Source organism: Nelumbo lutea, chromosome 7, assembly GCF_056320005.1.
Source record: "Nelumbo lutea isolate HS-2025 chromosome 7, American lotus-T2T, whole genome shotgun sequence".
Lineage (NCBI taxonomy): Eukaryota > Viridiplantae > Streptophyta > Magnoliopsida > Proteales > Nelumbonaceae > Nelumbo > Nelumbo lutea.
Genome location: NC_142690.1, coordinates 13,417,960 through 13,440,868, shown reverse-complemented (window position 1 = coordinate 13,440,868; position 22,909 = coordinate 13,417,960). Strand labels below are relative to the sequence as shown.

The window sequence follows — 22,909 nt, the reverse complement described above, 5'->3', positions numbered from 1 at the left end:
AAACCAGCAAAAAAGAAAAAACTCTCCAGAAATCCTCCACTGCCCAATCAATCTCTTCTAGGCAATGAAATAAATTATCTAAACAAAAAAAAAATCACCTAGAGTCTATAAAATAAAGGACTGGTCCAACCTAGGTTCCTCTGGGATGGAAAAAATTTTGAAAGGGGGTTGTCGATCTCACTAGAAACTTCTTCTGAATCAATCACCCACTCTAGCTAACTCACAGAAACCAAAAATAAGAGACGAATCCACTTACAGGATGCAAATGAGAATCCCTAATCCAATAGGACTCTTCCTTCTTTCTCCAATCCCTCCTATTTTTGGTCTTCTCTCCAAAAAACCTTCTTGGACACAAACTACCAAAAAAAAACCCCAATGGTTGGGCTGAAAACAACTGGCCAATCAGCCTCATTAGGTCTCCATAATCAGCTTATCTCAAAATTGCATGGAGAACACTTGTCAAGGTCCTAACCTAGTTCTAATACCAAGTAGAAAATCAAGAAAAAACCAAGTAAATTGGTGTAAAAATCAGAAAAAAAAACGATGAACTTTGGAGAGGAAGAAGATAAAAAGAGAAGAGAAGTTAAAGAGAAATGAGGAGAGGCAAAAAGTCCTTTAACCGCCTCCTCTCTTTGCATTTATACTTAATTGAAAAGTACAATGACTAATCATCCCTTAATAGGGTGGCTATAACTAAATGGACTACTTAAAAGGAATAAAAGAACAAATAAAAGAAGAACTAGGCCCACTAAAGGTCTCAGCCCATTAGCTGAACTGTCAACACTGCTCAAGAAAACAACTTTATCCCTACATTTTTCCTAGCTTTCAAAGATTCTTTTCTTTATTTCTTTCCATATTTTTCAACAAGTAACAAAAGGAATGCATCTCCACACAATCTTTGCTCTTCTATTTCCCCTTAAAGCAGGCTAACCAAAGGTTTCTTTTGGCAACCTTGGATTCCACATGTCAAGACTGAAGAGACAAAAGTAGTACTCCCAGATATATTTTGAAAAACAGCAGCCAAAAAACAAGTCCATCAGAGATTTCTTTAGGCAATCTTGGATTCCACATGTCAAGACGGAAGAGACAAAAGTAGTACCCCCAGACATATTTTGAAAAGCGGCAGCCAAAAAAACAAATGCATCACATTCCCTCTTCAGCTAGACAAAGATAAAACCTCCCCTGCCAACAGCATTCCCCTGCTCTCCATGTGGTCTTGAGTGACGCTGTCTAATGACACCAACCATGCAAAGGCTTCCACTCTATGAGGCACAGGATTCCCCCAAAAACCTTTAACATCTGACTTCCCCTGCCCTCCAACTGAATTCTCACCAAAGCACTGTGAGAGGGGCATGGGAAGCGATTTTTTCTATGGTGACAGCTCTTTTCTTTCCTAGTTATTTTTGTTGAGAACTGCCATAGTCACTGTTTGTAAAGCTATAGACATCCTCTCATCTACATATTTCTCTCTTTACAGTGAAATGGTTACCTTTAAGGAAAAAATATCACTAGAGACATAATGGCAAGGCTCAGAAAAGAGCACAATAAAATAGAGGAATTACATCTTAAACTTAGAGCAGAATGAATGGTAGTTTTAACAACATCATCAAATATAGAGATGACATGATATAAAAAATAAGGGTGTTATTCCCTATAATATGGTAGAACCTTTTTGTAGTGACTCAATTTCTCATCCCTATTTGAATACAACACCATTGAGCTTAAATTCGCTATTTTCTTTGCTTGCTCTTGCAATGTCCTCTCACGTTGGGCTTGAGCTTTCTTTTCCTCTTGCAACTCCAAGGCAATCCTCTCCCTCTCTAATTCACTCTACAAAAGGAAGGAGTTGTAATGTTTAATAGCTACTCTTGTAGCATTCTTTCACAAAAGCATGGAAAAAAATTGGACCTTTAGTGTTGCAACAAAAAAAAAATTCTGACCTTCAATAAGGTGTTTCGCAGATTAAGTATCTCCTCCTCAAAATGTTCTGAATTAGAGCCCTAAAATAAAATCATAAAGATTTACTATCAAATACTTCAAACAGTATTTTATTGAGACAAGTATTTAGAAAAGCTCTGAGAGTAACCTGCAATTTTGCCCGAAGCTCCTCAATCTCCTTTTTTTGACGTTTTAACAGAGCAGCATCAGTGAGAATCTGGCAAAAAAAGGTCATGAAGACAAGTAAATGCATGCATCCAGACAAGGACTTCAATGGTGAAAAAAGAGCAGGAATATCCAAATGAAAAGAGCAAGGATATAAGTTGAATAAGAACCAAACCTCATTAACGCGTGCACAGTTTGTTACGCGTAATGCTCTACTGGCAAATTGGAGACTGCATTTTGTCTCATCCACATGAATCTGCAATCATATGAAAAGTGGAAATAAGCATAAGCAATCTACTGAGTAGAAACTAGAAAGTACAGAGAAGGCAGCAGAAAACACAACTTGTAAAGGATAATCTCTATGGAGTAAATATTGCAGCAAAAGAAAGCAAAGCTTCTTCAACAAAATGAACAAGGTTCTTAGTGTCGATATCATAAAATCCAGTTGCATCCCCTTCCAAAGATGCATCTCCTGTAGCATCTCCCTCCAAAGAGTTGCAGTTTTGCACTAGATGTTCTAAGAAAGGAAGTGGAGGCCATGGCAAAACCACCACACCAATCAATTGCTGGAAATGGATTCAATTAACCCCACTACTCGCGTTGATTCTTCAGATTCTAATGGTGCTCCTGTTACTGATTTACCAATCAAAATTGCTGGAAAAAGATCCAATTAACCTCAACTCAGTGGACAATTAGAAGGACCAGTTCCCATAGGTCATTCTATTTTCCATTGACTCAACTGGAAATGTGCCTAAAAGTGCACCTTTCTCTATAATTCCACTGCCTCATTTTTCAGAGCCAAATGGCAGAGTGGATCTCACAAATCTTTTTCTACCACTCACTTTAGCTTCTTGCCCCGATCTAAATGCATCCTTAGAGAGCATTAGTTATAACTGTGGAACCAAGTTGGTCCTTAAACTATAATTAGATTATAGGAATGACTCATTTATAAAATACTAATTAGAAGGACGGCTACTGCAGTCCTATCTGTTACTCACACTTGAACACAATAAGATTCTTCAAATTCATTTTTCTACCATCAAACCAAAATAAAGTGTCTGAATTTTGGAAACCATGAAAATATTTTCATCAATGCCCACAAAACAGGTTAGATTGAAGGGAGTAAATAAGGCGTAACAAAAGAGAACCAAAGCTGTTCCCATGCTTATTTGGCATCATTACGATGACGTGGGGCCTGGGTAAGTAGTGGATCAACTTGGGAAGATCCTAGAATCTTCAATCTACTTTAAGATTCTCTTTGTGTAGTTGAGTTTGCTACTAAACAGGACTTATTTGGCTTTCTTACATTTCTAGACGGCATGAGTATTTCTGTAATTTTGCATTTGTAGGGGTTATGTTTGGGGACAGCTCTTGTCAACTAACATAAAATAAAGTAACAAATCAAGAAGAGAATAAGAAGAAGAGCTCTTGGCCAAACTTTCAGTCCCCCCCAACCTGCTCTAAACTGGACAGATTCCTCATAACTCCTAAGTGGGAAGAAATGTGGGGATCCTTAATAGCAAGAGGGTACCTAGAGTTACTTCAGACCCTTCTCCTTTCAGATTTGAGAATATGGGGTTTGAAGACCCTACATTTAAGATTAGGCTAAAGAAGTGGTGGGAGGAGGCACTCAGACCTTTGGGGAGGTTGAAAATGATAGGTTCTCCAAGAAACTAAAGAGGCTAAAAGAAAAAATAAAATATTGGAATAAAGCCCATTTTGGAAGGTTAGAAGAAATAAAAGATAACTTGGTGGGGAGGATTGAGGAGCTAGATAGGAAAGAGGCTCTCAGAATTATTCCAAAAGAAGAAAGAGGGGAAAGATGGAATCAAAAGCAAAAACTGGAAGAGATATTACGGAAGGAGGAAATTTGTTGGAGACAGAAATCAAGGTGTCAGTGGCTTGTAGAGGGGGATGGAAACACTAAGTTTTTTCATTCGCTTGTAATTGGAAGGAGAAAGAAGAACTTAATCCTTAGTGTGGAGGAGGGACAAGTGGTAAGAGAAATGCAGGGGATTACAAGGATTTCTTTCGTAAATCATTTTAAGGAAATTTTCTCAAGCCCACAAGGAGTGTTGCCAGAATTGCCAGAGTTGGAAGGGGATGTTCTGTCAGAAGAGCAATCTCTTGCTTTAGAAAGGAGATTTTCTTTGCAAGAAGTCAAGGAAGCTATTTTTTCAATGGACTGATCTAAAGCCCCTGCGCCAGATGGTTTCTCCATGGCCTTCTATCAAATGACTTAACAAATTCTTCTCCAAAGGGGAGGTTTCACTGGGAGCAAATGCCACATTTATCACTTTGATTCCAAAGAAGAGGGAGGCCAAAACTCCTAAAGACTTTAGACCAATAAGCCTCATTGGGAGTGTTTATAAAATTCTGTCAAAGGTCTTATCAGAAGGACTGAAAAAGGTGTTACCCTTGATCATCTCTCTTTTCCAAGGTGCTGTTGTAGAAGGAAGGCAGATTGTGGATCAAATCTTGGTGGCTAATGGAATGCATTGTGGAAAGAAGAAAGGGTAGAGAAAAGGGGCAGGTTTGTAAAGTAGATCTAGAAAAAGCCTATGATGTGGTTAATTGGGAAGTCCTTCTAAAAATATTAGAAAGACTGGGATTTGGAGCTAGATGGAGGTCTTGAATTAAAGGATGTTTAAGTTCAGCTCATTACTCAATCCTAATCAATGGTACACCAAAGAACTTCTTCCCGGACAGGAGAAGAATTAGGCAAGGTGCCCCTATCCCCATTCTTGTTTACCCTAGTGGCAAAAGTGTTAAGTAGAATGGTGGCAAAAGTTGATGCTCAAGGCCTTATTAGAGGTTGGAGGGTAGGTATAAATCGGAAATTTGTTACCCATCTCCAATTTGCATATGACACTATCTTTCTTTGTGAAGGAAACAATGAGGAAGTGGTGGAAATTTTGAGGGTGCTGCTGAATAATTTTGTGGGAGTGACAGGGCAGAGAAAATGCCACATTTCGTGGAGATTTTGGGGTGCGAGATCAGAAGCTGGTCTATCAGTTACTTAGGTCTATCCTTAGGAGGAAATCCCAGGTCAATTGGGTTCTGGAAACCAGTTTTAGAAAGGTTTGATAGGAAGTTAGCCCTCTGGAAGAGGAATTATATTTCTTTGGGTGGAAAAATAACCTTGATTAGAGCCACTCTGGCAAACCTCCCCACCTATTTCCTTTCAACCTTTAGAATCCCTTCTAGGGTAGCAAGGTGCTTAGAGAAGTATACAAGAGATTTCCTTTGGAACCCAGGAGAGGAAAGGAAGGACCATTTGATTAAGTGAGAACAAGTTAGCAAACCTAAGGAACAAGGGGGTTTAGGAATTAGGAACATCCTTTTAAGGAACACAGCTCTACTAGGTAAGTGGCTTTGGAGGTTTCCCTTTGAGGGCGATAGACTATGGCACAAAGTGATTAAGAGAACTCAAGGGGTGGATGGAAATGGCTGGGATGCAAAAGTTTCCCCTCACAGTTCTTCAACTTCTCCTTGGAAAGCAATTCATGAAATCTACCCTACTTTCCTCAATTCCATCCGGTTCAATGTGGGACAAGGTAATAAAATTCTGTTTTGAGAAGCTCTATGGGTAGGGGAAACCCCACTTAAAGACCAATTTCCTGATCACTTTGCACTATCCAACCTCAAGGGGGAAGCTATATCCATGTTGGGAACACCATGTCCAAACGATGTGAACTAGAATTTGGGCTTTAGAAGGAGACCGAGGGAAAGTGAGTGTGAGTCTTTAATCCGATTGCTGGACCTCCTAGGGCAAATCCACTTGGACCCTTCGCTAGAAGACTCTAGAATTTGGGTAGGCTCTCCAAACGGCATTCTTTCTTGCTCCTTTTTCTTCAAAGTACTTGCTTCCCCTAACCTCCTAGGTGAGGATTTCCTTGTGAAAGAAATTTGGTGCAAACCTATTCCCCCAAAGATCCAAGCCTTCTACTAGGAAATATTCCTTGGTAAGGTAAAAACACTTGTGATATGCTGCAGAAAAGAAGGCCATGGATTTGCCTTTCTCCTCATGTGTGCTCATTGTGTAAGGAAAGTGGTGAGACCCTTTCTCATTTAATGATATCCTGTTCTTTTGTGACTTGAATTTGGAAATTCTTTTGTACTCTCTTTGGCTACAGGTGGGTTCCCCCTCAAAATGTGGCAAGACTCTTCAACCATAAATTCTTGAGACAGCAAAAGAAAAGAGGGATGGTAATGTTGAAAGCAACAAAGGCAGCAATTTGCTGGGTAATATGGGAAGAGAGGAACAACAAAATTTTCTTGGAAAAAAGTAGAACAATAGAGTAAGTGATTGATAGTATCAAGGTGAAAGTAGCCCATTGGGTAAAACCCTTGGATAGCTTTCAAGTCTTCTCATTCACAGACATTCTAAGAACATGGTCCGAAGTAGCACACTCTTCAAGAGTAAGAGATAAAGTAAGGCTGGAGAGGAAGCCACCAGAAGGCAATAAAGTAAAACTGAATTTTGACAGGAGCTCCCTTGGAAATCCGGGCATCTCAGGAATAGGAGTATTAAGAAATTCTGAAAGGAGGATATTGGTTATGTTCTCAGGACCGATTGGCACCGGAAACTCACTAAAGGCTGAACTATTGGCATTACTACAAGGTGTAAAGCTAGCCAAACAGCTAGGATACAGACATGTTGAAGTGGAAGGGGATTCAAAAGTAGTAATTTCATGGGCAGCAAACAACAGCCATACCCCATGGACGTTTAAACATGTGATTAGGGAAGTGGAGAAGATTGCAAAGGAGGTTGAGGTTGGATTTAAATGGGTCCAAAGAAGTGTGCTAGTTGGCGATTTAGCAAAACATGGGGCATTGAGACAGCAATTATTCTGGGCTGCACTGTAATGAAGGATAGAATAAAGTGATTAAGGGGAATCAATAGTCCCATCACCAAGTTGTATAAACTATTTACAATCTGAATTTTAATAAAATACATGTTTACTAATCAAAAAAAAAATATGAACAAATAAAGAAAACACCAAGATTTAATGTGGTTCAGCTCAATGGCCTAATCCACGGGAAGAGAGGGAAAATATCCACTATGAGAATAAGAGATACATGGTTGACCTCTCTACAAACTCACAACAAAATATCCACTCTCACTCAACCCTAATCCCACATAACCAATGCCTTAAATAAGCAAAAGACCTAATTTTTATATTAGAATTTCACACAAGTCCCTCTTCCTCCCATAAAAACATACAAGTCCCCAAAATTTATCAACATTACAAATATACCCCTATAACCTCCAACACCCTCCCTGAAAGAAAACCGGAATACGACCAAATACAATATATCTCTCTACACCCTTCCTCAAACTTAAGGTGGGGAAACCAGCATGAGTTTGCAAGTAAGGATGTTGAAGCACCCTCCATGAAAATAGGTGTATAGTTGAAGTAGCAACCATAAAACTTGAGATGTTGAAGGGGCCTCTTAGAAGCCATAGTTGGATGTTAAAAAGCTAAATGAACTCATGTTGGAAAACTAGAGTAAAGCCAAGTCATGATCTAATAATAACCAAACTGAAGTTGGCCAACACTAAGCCAACACATATCATGCCAAACAATCAAATTTAGCCATCAAAAGGCCAATCACAATCACCGAAATAAAAAACCAACCACGTCAAACAACTAGATCATCAGAAATGCCAACAAAAATACCAAAACAAAGTTGACTAACAGAAAGCAAACTATGCTGAACTCCATAAACATAGCAAAGATTCAGAGTTGAGCAACGGAAATCCAACTATGAACTCCATAAGCCAGTTGAGGAATCGGAGTTGGTAATTGGAAAGCCAACTAGATAAAGTGAATCAAAATCCCATGTCATTGAAGGAGATCAAAACTCCAAGGGTTTCTTCAACGATAACTAAGAACTTATGAGCATAATAAAGGATCATTGCTGAAACTTTTCTTTGAAGAGTAAAATGAAAAATTTTATAGATAGAAAATAGAAAACAAGATACAAATCGGCCTGGGTGTGAAGATTATACCCAAACCAAATACCGCAACAAGAGATTACAAGACACAAAAACTAACAAAAGAAAACAGGGCACCCCCCTTTACACATATTTGTCTAGTCTTCAAGTTCAAACACCTCGTCACATCCGTCACCATCCTCATCCCAAATTAAATCTTGTTTCCGTCTGAGCTTCTTCTGCTCTTTCTCTTCCTTTTTCCCCATTTCAAATACTTCAAAAGCTCTTCTAGCAAACTCTTCACCTCCTCAAAAGAAAAGCCCTAAACTCTTGCCAATTCTAACTTCCCTGTCCACCAAACTCCTAACCTCCACTTTATCCCCCCTCCTTTTTTTTATCAGCTTGTTGAGACAAAACTAAACTACTCTCATCCACTTGGTTTCCTTCCTCCTTCTCATCCCCTAGCCCTGTATGAGGTAAGCAAACCAAATATCGACCATGATAATAGATCCATCATTCACCAAAATAGTCTAAATATCAAACCAAGCCACAAACAAGATCAGATCAGAACCAATCATAACAATGGAAAACCATTGTAGAAATTTTGCACCATAGAGACATTTTCTCGAACACCAAATAGTCAACTTGAGCTCCAGTATCACATGTTGATATTGATAATCACAAATAGGCCAAAGAAGCTGTAGAGCTTCTATAATACTTCTTCAAAAAATTAGAACTCCCAAAGAAACACCAAACTTAGCTAAATGACCAACAACCAACCTTTTAGCAATAAATCAAACAATCGATATGCAACATAGAAACCAGAATTTGCTTAAAGATATGAACTATAGTTCAGATGCTAGGGGGCGTAACCCACAAGACAAGGAGGGAAAATATAAATCCTTCCAAAGAGGGAATCCTTCTAAAGAACCAACAAAAGAGAAAAATCCAAAAAAGCTTTAATAGCATTAAAAATAAGGACTAGAAGATGCCCTAATATACCAACCAGATCAGATTTCCTTGCCCAAATGACCCTTTGATCTTCTTTTTCATATAAAAACGACCTGAACTCTGAAAGCTCAAGTCTAGATTCCACCAGGTATGAGACAACCAAAAGAGAATCCAAATCTCACGTTACTTTTTCCTGGTTTCTGAAAGAAGCAACGAGAAGCAATAGCACCCCTTTTGGGGTCTAGTAAAATTCTAGAAAATTGATGAAAATACTCACAAATATTCTTCATTGAATGGTAAAAGTCCCTAACAAATTGCTTCATAGATTCAAGCACCACAGACCTCGCGTGAACAGTAACGTGAATAGATTGTTTTTTGATAGTTGAAATTGATTTCATTAATCAAGCAGAATAACACTTTACAAGCATCCCTATGGGAGGCACGAGGTGCAGTCTCGCCTAAACATTACAAGTAGTTAAAGAAAAGATTACACAGCTGCCCAAAATAACCGACCCCTAGCAGACCCTTGTTTTGCAAGATAATCAGCCAAAGCATTTGCCTCCCAACCCACCCACTGGTATCTACACGAAATGTGCCTTATTAAACATTTAACTTTTTTTATGTGATCCCTATAACTCCAAACAATGAATCTGGATTTGACAACCAGCCCACAATCACCTTAGAATCCCCTTTAATTAATAGGTTCTCCACTCCTAGTTGATTAGCATTGTGAATTCTTTATACTGCAGCCAACAACTCAGCTCTTGTGGAATCCCCTATTCCCACCATGCCTGAGAATAAGGATATAATATTGCCATTCTCATTCCTCAGAACTCCTCCTATGCTTAGATGGTCCTAGGTTACCCTGACTGCTTCCATCAAAATTTAGTTTAATAACCCCTTCCAGAGGAGTTAACCAAACTGTTGCAGCCCTGGTCTTCCTAACCGAAGTGTGCAATTGCAGCCCAGATCCTCCAAATGTCATCAAACGAGAAAGAACAGTAACATGAATGGTAACCGTGAACAATAACTCGATTTCCAGTCTTCCTTAGTTCACCGAACTAATTCCCACACTAAACCTGCTCTGATACCATGTCAACTAACATAAAATAGAGTAACAACTCAAGAAGAAAATAAGAAGAAGAAATAGAGAAAACACCAAGATTTAATGTGGTTCGGCTCGGTAGCCTACACCCATGGGAAGAGAGGGAAAAATATCCACTATGAGAACAAGAGATACATGGCCGACCTCTGTACAAACTCACAACAAAATATCTACTCTCACTCAACCCTGATCCCACACAGCACAATCAATGGCTTAAATAAGCAAAAGACATAATTCTATTAGCATTTCATATAGCCCCTCTTCCTCCCATAAAAACATACAAGTCCCAAATTTTATCAACATTACAAATATACCCCTATAACTCCCAATAGGTCTCAGCCTAATAATTTCCCTTTGGTTTTATGTTTATAGTTGTTTGGGGGCAGGTTTAGTCTAATTTAGCTTCTTTATGTAAGCGGTTTGTGGGACAAGCTAACTTGGGGAGCAAGTTTCTTCCTTCGGAAGCTTCTTTCTTATTAAGCTTGTAAGGCTCTTTTGGAGAATGGTTTGGGTTAACGAACAAAGAAAGCTTCTCCAGAGAATTTGGTGTGATTGCCCTCACCCTTAGGTGTGATTTCTTAGGGTTTTCATCTCTTCTCTTCTCTTCTTTCTTTTATTAGCTATTTGTTTCTCTACTGCACGTCTAAGCCTAAGTTTAATTGCAAGAATAGTGCTGAATCACAAAGATCCTGCATCATAGATGAAAACAAATCCTTTTAAAGTTGGTGAACTACATTACCAACTTCCAGAATAAGCTAGTATCAAATTGACATAACTTTTCTTTATATAATGTGGTAAGAATATCAAGAAATTAGCAGAAAAGTGCATCCTGAAATTAGAGAATTATTTCTTGGAGAAAAGTGTTAAAAAATAATTATTTGAGAAAATATTCATTTAAAAAGTCGAACTATAGGTACCAATTTTGAAAGAACCTGTTAAAACAAAATAGCAACATGATTTCTGGGGAAAATGATTATTTGCTTCCAGAGACAGGTGTATCAGGGCTGTCAATTTTCTGAATGACAATTAGTTTCTAGGTACTATTGATTTGGTAATTGTCATCAAATTCATTTCTTAATAACAAAAGAAACTCCAATGGTTCTGGATCAAAATTATACAAAGAAAGTAATCTAGTGAATTACTACATTACTGGACCAGTAGAAATTTCAGTTATTATTTGCATGTTTATTCAGTACAACATTCAAATAATTCAAGTTACATAATACTACCTGTGCAAAAGTAATATTGCATATTATAGCAGTATTTGCATTCCCACCCAATGCTGGTTGCAAAATGCGTGTGAGTTTGCTATCCCGATAGGGAACATGACCCCTGATTCAAATGGTAAATGGTGTAAGGAATACTAAGAAGCCAACTAAAAATATGTACTTGACAAATGATAGAACTCACCCTTGGCTCTCAGCACCTTCACTCAGTTTCTTTATTACAGTTCCAAGTGTCATCAAGCTTTTATTGATGTGTGAACCCTCTTTCAGACGCACACCTTCTGCACCAGTCTTTGCAGCACGTTCTGAACCAGCCAGGTCCACCAAATTCTAAAGGGGAATTCAAGCAGTGTAAAAAATAAATAATATAGTAATAATGAGAGTGGTCATTAACAAGTGCAATGGAAGGGGAAATGAATAAAGCAAACGTGTACAATTATCACACACCAGAACAGATACACGGACAGCATCACAGGAACTTCCAATATCTCCATCTTCAGATTTATCACGACTTTCAATTATCTGCAAATACAGGTGGGTTGTAGGGCTACATGTTTCCCATAATAATTCGTGTGGCCAAAGAGATAAGGATTAAGCAATAATTTCTTACCATTCGGAAAATTGTATGTGACCTACTGCTATAAACATTCATATTTGTCTCCCCAATGTGACGATGAGCTTCACAATTGAAAATAATTCATTAAGAACATGATATTGTAAATTACCTGAAACAAACTAACAACAAAGGGAGTGCATGAATGTGTCTGTGTGTAAATGAATGAGAAATAGAATAAATGATAGAAGGGGGGAGATTTACATTCTCCAAATTCCATGAAATCAAGGACTTGCTCTGGGGATGCAACAATCTCTTCTCTCAAACCAGCAACAAATATCCCTCTCTACCAACAGAAGGGAAAATTGAGCAAATAATCATTCAGTAGTCATCCAAGCTTACTATGATAAATTAATTGGGCTTTGGAGGGGAGATGCTACCTCAAGACTCTCATGAACCTGCAATTTCCGATGCTCGGGAGCTAATAAGTCATTTATTTCTTCATTATAGATCTCCATGTAGGACATGCGTAGAAGAAATTCTCGATCCATATCCTACAGATCAAGAAGCAAGATAATTATCTTCTTTTCCACAAAAAACCCCACAATAACAATTTTACAACAGAAGATACCTCCCATGAGAACAGACAAGGAGATATGCAGAATATTTTAATAATCTTTTCCTTCCACCAAAGCTCTTCTCAAAATATTGCTCTGCTACATATCATGTGCAAACCTAATGGTAGGCCCAAAATCATTGTTGTTAGAATTAATTGTTTTATTTCTGCTGTTAGGGTGCCGTCAGTCTAGGATGCTGTCAGCATGTTCTTTTCTTTGTTTAAGTTCTTATTATTAGGGTGGGCCACCAGGGGCATGCTTGTAATTTCATTTTTTATTTTACATCATGTTAATACAAAGAGGAAGCAGGGAGCCGCCAGCTTCAGTTTTTGACTCTCAAACACTTTTTCCTCTTCTCTTCTCTTCATATCTCTCTTCTCTTCTCTTCATATCTCTCTTCTCTTCTCTTCATATCTCTCTTCTCTCCTCTCCTCTCTCTTCTCTCCTCTCCTCTCTCTCCTCTCTCTCCTCTCTCTCTTCTAGAAAGAAAATAATCATAATTTATACATTTCTTTCTATCATAATTTGGACACAAAAACAAGGAAACTAATGCAACTTTATTGGTCAGCATTTTTTCTTTTTAACTATTTTCATGGGCTATCAGCCCTTATTGTTGATAGTAAGCAGCTACCTCTTGTATAATTCGAAACAAATCATGCACTGCAAGAGGTATAACCCCTGGTTCAGCAGCTGTCCCTCGCATAGTATGTGTTTTTCCACTATTTGTTTGTCCATATGCAAAAACAGTGCCTGTACCAATTTAAAAATTACACACAAGTGAATGAATTAACAACAGAAATGTGGTAAACAAAGATAATTTCTTTTTCAAACAAAATGTGTACTATTAAACCATGTTTTATCATTAACAGCAACTTTTTATTAATTAAAGAAAAAGAAATTACAGTGGAGGAAGTAAGGGAGAGAGCTAAAATCTCCTAACCCTCCCCAAGAAAAACAGAAAACGATTACAACACTGCCCAAAAGAATTGTTCCCTTCCCACCCCTTGTTTGGCCAGAGCATCTGCAAAGGAATTAGCAGTTCTCTTTACCCATTGAATCTGAATCTCTATTCCCCGAGTTGCCCATTCAAACTCCCTTTTTTCATTAGCAAATTTCCAAAGGTTATTACTTCTCCTTTAGCAGCTATCCTATAACCAGTTTCGAGTCTCCTTCAACAATTAGTTTTTGAATATTCAACTCATATGTACTACTAAGCCATTACACGCAAAAAAAAAAAAGATAAAAATACTATTTAGAGTATATCAAACAATAATAGAAGAAAAAATTGTTACAAAAGTGCTTTAGTTTCAAAATCACCAACCTCCATAATTACAAAAAGACAAATAATGAAATATATTTGTAGTGAGACTGGGTCGAATGGGCCCTAGTGTTCTTTATTTCTTTTAAGTAGTGTTTAAAAGTTATGTTTCTTAGTTATGGGCCTTATGGGCCTTCTTTTATATCTCTTTAGTGATGGTCACCCCATTAAGGGCATCCGAGTAATTGTGCTCAGAGTCTCAGACTTAGAATTATTAATAAAAGTGATGAAAGGGGGCTAGAGAGAGAGATTCTAATTCTTCTTTTCTTTCTTCCCTTCTTTTCTTCTTCCATAACCTATTGCTCAAACTTCCTTTCTTCTTCTCTCTTTCTCTCTTTTCTTCTTTTCTTGCATTATCTGAATTAGGTGTAATTTTCAACTATATTGTATGCATCCTAGAATCCATTTCTTCTTAGCTTGCTGAGTCAAACCCTTGGACACCCATCAAAGTCTATCTACACATCTGTATCCAAGCAATACTGCTTAATGCAAACTAGGGTTGGATGGACCATATTAGTATCTCTCTCCTACACTCTCTCTGCCAACAGAGGTGGAAGCATTTCTTCAAGATTCAGAACAAAGTAATGAATAGGATCTCAACCTAAAAGGTCTTAATGTTGAGTATTGACCAAAAGTTTCTTTACCTATATTCTCAACTTTTTATCAATAAGGAAAAATTTTATTAACTTCAAATTTAAGGTATTACATCAAGGTAGAAATTTTTCCACCAAGAAACAAACATTAGAGTTTTGCCCAAAATATTTGTTGTCTAGCAGTCCTTTGTTTAGCCAATGCATCCACCATCTCATTTGCTGTTCTTCTCACCCATCTAAAGGAAACATTCATCTCACTTGTTAAAATTTTATTTCCTGGATTTTGTGCCTGTAAATCCATGGGATTTGGGCACTACTTCTTGTCCACAAGATAACCACTTGTGAATCCCCTTCCACCTCCAAGTTGTGAAACCCAAATTTCTTAGCAAATTTTAATCCCTGGAGTAGACCAAACAACTTTGTTGTCAATGCATCACCATTAGCCACATGTCCTGAATATAAGGCCAACCCCTCCCATCCCAACTGTTGCCTGATTGCCTATGTAACTGCCATCAAAGTTAAGTTTTACAAAGTTAGTTGCAGGTTGTCTCCACTCAATTATTGTTCATTCCTTGTTTTGAACTGACAGTGCCACTTCCTTCCACTTTCTTAGTATATCATTAAGTGAGAAGTTTTTGGAAAACCTCCATGGACTTTACCCAATGTGCTACTTTTATTTTCACTGTTTCCAGGATTTCCAATTCTGTCCTACTCTTTTCATTGAATATCTTTCCATTTCTTTCTTCCCAAACAGTCCACATGAAGGCAGCTCTTGCTGCTTTCCACATCAACCTTCCTCTTTTCTTTGGTTGTCTCAAGAAATCTATGAGGTATACCTATATTCTCAATTTTAACCTTTTAAAGTTTGTAATATGCAGAAGTTGTCTTCAATTTATAGATTATATAACCTGAACATTGTCTTCATACAGAATCTTTTTTTCTATTAAATAGGGTCATGCCCCTTGGGGGTGCAAGTCAGGCCAGGTTAGGTCGGGTCAAGGTCAACCCTAGCCCAACCCAAGGTTTTAAACCCCCAACCCAAGCTTCAAACCAATCTAGTAAACCCTAACCCAACCAAACCAGACCTTCCATCCTCTTAAAATCTCTCAGATTCTCTTAATATTTGATTAAGAGACCCAAGCTTAATTTGTTTGACCATATACTAGCTGTACTTTTATTGGTATTTGCTTGTTTAGTGTTTTTATTGGTTCTTTTAGTACAAACGTGAAAAAAAAAAAAAAAAAACTAATGTTTCAAATGATTAGAGTCTACTATGAAAGTATGCAATGGAACTATAATACATATGTACAATAGTAATGGTAAAGCTGGGTTCAAGCTAAACCCAGCCCAACTTGCAGCCTTAATGCCCCTTAATTGAAATGTAGGGTGTGTATGTCTGTTTATCACAAATATCTTTACTTATAAAGTAAAAAACTTGTGTTTACTATATAAACCAAAAACTTGGGTTATAAAAAGGCCTCAACATGGGCCCACTTTATTAGAATGGTCTTTCTAAATGGATATTTTTAACTATTTAAGGCTGAAACACAAAACCACCAAACTAAGACATTAATTTAAAAAAATAAATAAACAAGTATTAAATGCTTCATGATAGTACATAAAACATTCCCCTCTGATCCCCTTTTGCATTGCAATGGAATGTTATTTTTTCTCAACCAAAAAAAAACATGGCTGGTTGCTTTATGTCTACAGAAGAGACGTTAAATGAAGCAAGAATACTAATTTGTATGACCAAAAGGACCCATATGGTCTTCTATCAAAAAAATACTCAATGTTAACAGAAGAAATACTCAATGTAAATGCTAAAAAAGTAGAAGGGAATAATTTCATTTCAAATGGCATCATAGACTGTGTTCGGCATCCATCCAGAGGAGCAATGATTCTAAGAATGATTCCTTTTACAATCAATTATACATGATTCTGATCCTCATAATTATATTTATGTGTTTGGCAGATTGATCCTAAAAATCATATTTACCATTAAAAGAACGAGAATGGCATTTAGATTGATCATATAAACTTCAATTCTTTGGACCATTTTTTTGTGTGCATCCAGAGGAGCAATGATTCTAAGAATGATTCCTTTTACAATCAATTATACATGATTCTGATCCTCATAATTATATTTATGTGTTTGGCAGATTGATCCTGAAAATCATATTTACCATTAAAAGAACGAGAATGGCATTTAGATTGATCATATAAACTTCAATTCTTTGGACCATTTTTTTGTGTGCTTATGTATTTGTATTCAATATTGAAACCATCCATACAACACCTAATTATGGATGTAGTGATGCATAGAGGACATCTCATAATATTGTCAAACATGTAACGTCATAGTCTTAAACTAAGTATATACAACTTCATTGATCAAAAAAAAAAAGTATATACAACTTCACCCGCTTACCACCTAATATAAAATGCTACAAACAGCCAATAAAAGGAGAAACTAACGACGCAAAATTATTTCTCATGAACATTCTTCCCTCTCTCCACAAATTATCCTTATCCACCTTTTTCAGCAGCTTACACTTAATAAACAGCACTTCACCTTCACTTCACAATATAAAACTCAAGCATCATAGTTTTGCCTATACTATGAAGATGGCATCGATGAATCTGATCAATTAACACACTAATCATCATCTCCCATCAGTTTCATTACCAAATTATGTCATATGATTAGAGAGAGAGAGAGAGAGAATTATGCAACATATAAAACAAGAAGGCTAATAATTTGGTCTTCACCCTACCGTTGAACCCACGAAGAGCCGCAGCAACGATCTCTTTGGTACGAGCTTCGTAGACTTCAACAGTTTTACTGTCTTCTCCGAAAATACGATCTGTTGAGACATTACAAAGACAAATGGTACTTAAAGTGGGGAAAAATGGACATTTGAGATTTCGAAGGGAAAAAAAAAAACAAAAAACGAAGAAATAAGATAGAATGGGCACCGAATTCGAATTTTGTAGGCTGGTTTGCGATTGAGATTGAATTTCCGGAGATCCTCCAGGGACTCGTTTTTGCATCATCGGGAGAAAGAGGCCTCGCCCTCACTGAAACGAATATTCTTTCCATATTGATCAATGTGTTATGAAGATAGATGAATCAAACCAGAGGTTGCAACGAAAAATGAAATCCTACTTCCCCTTCTCTCTCTCTCTCTCTCGCTCGCTCTCTCCTCTTTCTAGACTATGTTTCTAGTTCCCGCCATCGAGACTTCATATGTCAGTGTACTTAATTTACCAAAATAACCTTCTATAAAGTCATAATGACACACCACTTGCTTTGGGCTTTTCTTGTTTAATAAGCTAAACAAGCCGAATTTAGAATTCCTTTGTTATCCGTTGGACAGTGTATCAGTGACCTCTGAACATATATTTAAAATGACTAAATTGGCCCTCTAATGGTTTGCTGAAATATCCCAAAACACATTAAAAAAGGGATAAGCAATGTAAAAACTGGAGATCACCTGGTTAAAGTGAAAGTTTAAATGGGTGTTTGGCGAGATCGGCTTCGGTCAGGACAGGCCCGTGCTAACACCCCCAACAGCCTCTTGCAACCTCATCGGGCATCAAATAAATTACATGAGTACGGAGATGTTGTCATTACGGAAGCCGACAAAATGGAAAATCAATGGAATTAAGAAATGCATTTTTTGTGGAACTACAATCCAAGCGAGAAATCATAATTTTTGAGAACAAAAACATATTTTTTATAAAAGAGAACAAACATTTGTTCTTCATGAATGGCCAGTTAAGATATCTCTGGTCCTCTTCTTCATGCTCTGTTTGTTGGAGATTCAACCATAGAATTGACTAAAAAAGTGAGAACATGAGACCAAACCTTTGTGCCGGAAAAGATTGAAGATTGCTCTGTTTATTTGGAAACCCATCGATCATACCAACTTCTTCTTCTTCTTCATCATCAAGCTCTACGGATCTCGTGTTCTACATTGGAATTTGGAAATCCATCTACTGCTCAGTCCATGATAAATTGAATCATTACTTTTTAGATTATGATTTTACACGTACTTTCATGAAATCTTTTTGGGTAAAACACAAAACCTCCCATATAGTTTTATATCAACAAATACCTCTCCTAAATTTTTAGAAACTCCACAAAAAACTCCCTTCCATCATTGACTAGGTAGAAAACATTAGTTTTTTATTTTTTATTTTTTTTTTGAAGGATAAACATAATATATTACTCAGAATAACAGAATACATAGTTTTGTGCAGGGGGAATAGAAGAAGGGTAATGAGATAACAAAATGTGTTTTCTCCATTTTTCTAGTTCATGAGCAGGAACATTATATGCTAAAAACTTGAGAGTTAAAAAAAGAAAAAAGGTTGGTAGTGAATATTAGAAGTCCCAGGGTTGGCCAATGTAAGGAAAACCGATGCTGAATTGCATTAACAACCATTTGAGAATCTGAGCAAATTAACATATTGGATTTCTCCAGTTGGCGAGCATGAGATATTCCTTGGAAGATTGCAAAAGGTTCAGCTTCTTCTATCGATCTCAAAAATTTTCTTCCTCCTACAATTTGTAAACATTCCAATTGAGTGTTTAAAATAATAACTCCAAAAGAAAAAATAAGATGGAGTAATTTTTCCTACATATGTAAAGATGATACAATTAGTATTAGGATTAACGTGTAGGCTTAACTGTGGATGAAAGCTTGGATTTGGAGAATAATCTGTTGAAGTATCAAATATTCGATTAAAAATAGTATTAACTTTTCGAATAATCCACATATTTCAGATATTAGAATCCTTGAAAACTTTTTTCCATTCCTGGCAAATCATATATAGTATAAAGCAATGGCATACCAATTAAGAAATTTTCGAAAATCAGACTTGTTTGAAATTTATTGTTCAAGATCAATTATGCATTCAATCCAGTTAGGATAAGAAGAAGTGTCTAAAATAATGTTATAGGGATAAGCAAAAAGCATAGATTAAGAAAAGAAACATTCAAGGAATAAGTGATTGATGGATTCTGGATTGGTTTGACAAAAAACACAAGTTTGATTTTGATTTCGACTAAGTATTTTATCCTTTATAAAGAGATAATTATTTATGATACGCCATAACAAAAGTTGATAATGAGTGGGGCATGAAAGGCGCCGGATCCATTTAATACAGGATTTCACATGATCATTCAAATGAGGCAAATAATCCTAGAGTAAATCATTGTAAGCAACTGAAGTTAAAAATTTCCCTGAGAAATGATTAGTCCAAATCCGGGAAATGGGAGTGCTTGCAGGAAGGATAGGAGTTTGAAGTATGTCTGAGGTTTGGATAGGACCAAACAAAGTTTGGATTAAGGGTGCATTCCGGTCACCATTCTGTATAAGATCAGTAAAAGTATAATTTAGTATCTTTGCATTAATAGGACGATGGATCCTTTGAAAGGAGTTATTGTTTTGGATCTAAGGTACATGGCAAATTGAATTTGGGGAGTTTATTGGGACAAGGAAACCCACATCATGGAACAGGGTTTGGATTTTGGGAGCAGTGGATTTCCAAAAATAAGAACTGGTTCGGGGGATAAACCAAGGAAAGTTTTCATTCAAAGGTAGATATTTCGATTTCCAAATCTAAGCCCACCATTTATGTTGTTGATTAAGATAACACCAGACAAGCTTTTTAAGGAAAATAAGATTAACCAGTTTTATTTCTCTGACTCCTAATCCTCCATGAGCTTTAGGTAAGATTAGTTAATTGCAGGTTTAATTTCTGCATATAGCCTTTGGTTTTAACTTCAATGGTTTTGATAACTCAACATTAATTGAAATTTCTGCACTAAACTCACACTAACTAAAGTGCCTTCGGGTAGCCCTATTACGAAGTTTGTGGACTGCACAAAATAACTAGAGTTTAGACTTTAGAGCTTGAAATCAAGCTTTTACTAAGAATGCTTGGCATTTATGAGGGAAAGGGGGAATACAACTAGACAACACAACGACGTCAAAAAACATGTAATGCTAGCAACTTGGAGTTGGCCACTGTCAAATATTCTCAACTTCTCAGGCAACCACATCGTTGAGTGCCAATCTTGGGTCTTGATAAATGGCTCAGGCGTGCCCCAAAACAGAGAGAATTTGTATCTATTTTATTTTTCATCTTTTTTTTTTTTTCCTGTCAAATCACACAGATATTTATAAAAGGAATTAAAAACAAAAACAGTTCTTGTAACAAAAGAAAAATGAAACAAAAGCAATTAATTCATCCTGCCATGGGATGATTGGAGTTGCAAAGCATACAAAAGAAGAAAAAACCCATCATTCAAGCACTTTACAGGCTCTATTTCAGTCATGGTGGTAGGCTATTGAATGGAACTTATCAATGTCCATTTGCGTCAGTGGTAGAAGGGTAAAATTGGTATTTAAAAAAATGGATGCATCAACTAATATTTTCCCTTTACCCAATTTTTTTTAGGTTAAACTATTATGTTAAGCTTTAAAACCTACTTTTAAGTTTTGAAATTTTCAGACCAATTGTACATTTATGAAATTTTTTTTAGGGGTAGATGAAAAATTGGTTGCTAAGTATTTCTATATTTTGATGTTTTTTAGGTGGATGACAGATGGTTGATGTGGTTTATACTTTGTAGTAAGCAAGTCTGAATTAGTTAATACAAATAATACCAATACTTCAAAATCCAATGGTCTAATGTGTTATCCAGAGGGTATTTTTGTTAAGAGATTGGCTTCTCTTAGGGCAAGCCTGTGCCCACATAGTTCCAACCGTCATTTGCAACCTAGATTGAGAACATCTCTCCATAAAATAAAACACATAAGTATGGAGATATTCTCAATACAAGGCTGAAAAGGCTGCTCTAATGGGCTTTTCCCTGATGGAAGCTGAACTCTTTGTTAACCATCATCATATTCTTTAAATTTTTTGGTAAATAAAACAATGATAAAAAACCTATTCTTTAAATTTTAAAATTTAAATAAAAAAATTACTTTTTTTGAGTATTCTAATGAAAATTTGTGCACAACATGTATTCTAATGGACCTTAATTCTTTTTCTTTTTAATTTTTACAATGGTTTTTCATGAACTATAAATTGGTTAGTAGTTTAGGATCAATTTGGTTTACATGAATAGAGGTCTATAATTGGAATCAGTCCATTCCAATTACAACTACTTTGTTGGGTAGAATTGGAATCCCATCTAAACCAATTATAACAGTCCATTCTAATTCCCAATGTGTGGCTGGATGCACATGCTTGTAGTGTGTATAAGGCTTTTGCTTTTAGGAGATCCCGTTATGGTCATTGAACCATTAATAGATTAGATGAACCAAACAAAATTACACAAAACTCTAATTTCATGTTTTTTAACGCCTTTATTGTTTATTCACTATATCTCTAAAGCTACTATATTGTCACAGGTGACTCCTTCGTCGCGCCATCAAGCACCTACCGTGAGCCATCAGAGTGCCAACCGCGTGCCTTTATGGTGTCAACATGTGTATCATGGGTGGGCTTTGCATGTATTTTGTAAGGGGGGGGGGGGGCTGTCAATGGCATTATTGTAATTACATAGTATGATTTTTCATCCTTTTGATTTTTCATATTGTCACTCCCCCAAAAGTTTAACGTACTCTTTGAGGGGAGATAGGTAGTCAAGTGAGTCATGAGCATGTAAATGTTAAACATGAGATCCCCTCGACACTGAACTGTGTGCTTATGCTTGACATCCATTAATGCAATACAATTTGCCTTTTATCTAATTTGTGTACCATCTTTATTTCCTTTTCTTGTGTTGTTGCTTGTTGCTTAAGCTTATTCATCGCATTCGAGTGCTGCACGAGGTTCCAACGACTAGCCCCGTGACAATATGGCAGCTGGAAAAGCAAGATATTGAGGCGGCCTAGCAGAACGAGGATGTGCCCCCTTTGTTTTCAACAGTTTCATATGTCAAGAAGGCAACAATGGTCATCTAAAACCTCGGACCACAAAAGGTACACCACAAATACTAAAAGCACCATGGTAGAACAGCTCACCTTTCTTTTTCGGATTGTCCTTCAACCTATTATATCCGGTTTGCACTCAGATTTTCAGAATTTAGAGTACTCTTTTTGATAGACCCCTCATGACCTAAGAACCTGGAGAGCTAGATCCAGGCCCAAATCAAAGGCATGGGCCTTCAGTCCTCACCCATAAAAGAAACCATCCAACTGAGGATTGCCAAAGCATGAAACGGTGCAAAATTTTTTATGAGCATGGAAAAATAGCGACCCCACTCCAAATTGACGAGGTTGTTCAATGTTCATGATGAACAAAACCTGAATAATTTAGAAGAACCTACTAAGTCTCTCAAAGGAAAGAGGAAAATTATTTACAGAAAAAGCACCAAACAGAAGTGCCTGTCACCTTATTACAATAACAGTGGTTTGATGGCAAATGCAGGAAAACAAAGCCAACACCTCATTGTTGACCTTGCCTTTGAGGCAAACACTC

General features: G+C 36.9%; 1 protein-coding gene across 8 annotated transcripts in view; it reads right to left on the bottom strand.

The window, feature by feature from the left end:
* LOC148845189 (P-loop containing nucleoside triphosphate hydrolases superfamily protein) overlaps positions 1-17,622 on the bottom strand; it is a 101,659-nt gene extending 84,037 nt beyond the window's left edge. For all 8 annotated transcript variants that reach the window (XR_016101782.1, XR_016101783.1, XM_088953135.1 and 5 more), the window contains exons 1-13: positions 17,387-17,622; positions 17,185-17,274; positions 13,128-13,246; positions 12,320-12,433; positions 12,144-12,225; positions 11,937-12,004; positions 11,774-11,848; positions 11,511-11,656; positions 11,330-11,432; positions 2,279-2,359; positions 2,087-2,155; positions 1,941-2,000; positions 1,669-1,830 (exon numbers count right to left, since the gene is read on the bottom strand). Coding sequence is in view for 6 of the 8 variants with exons in the window: in XM_088953135.1 (XP_088809261.1) it covers positions 1,669-1,830; positions 1,941-2,000; positions 2,087-2,155; positions 2,279-2,359; positions 11,330-11,432; positions 11,511-11,656; positions 11,774-11,848; positions 11,937-12,004; positions 12,144-12,225; positions 12,320-12,433; positions 13,128-13,246; positions 17,185-17,274; positions 17,387-17,510 (1,293 nt within the window). In the remaining 2 variants the exon portion in view is untranslated. The remainder of the gene's footprint in view (positions 1-1,668; positions 1,831-1,940; positions 2,001-2,086; positions 2,156-2,278; positions 2,360-11,329; positions 11,433-11,510; positions 11,657-11,773; positions 11,849-11,936; positions 12,005-12,143; positions 12,226-12,319; positions 12,434-13,127; positions 13,247-17,184; positions 17,275-17,386) is intronic.
* Between the last annotated feature and the right edge of the window lie 5,287 nt (positions 17,623-22,909).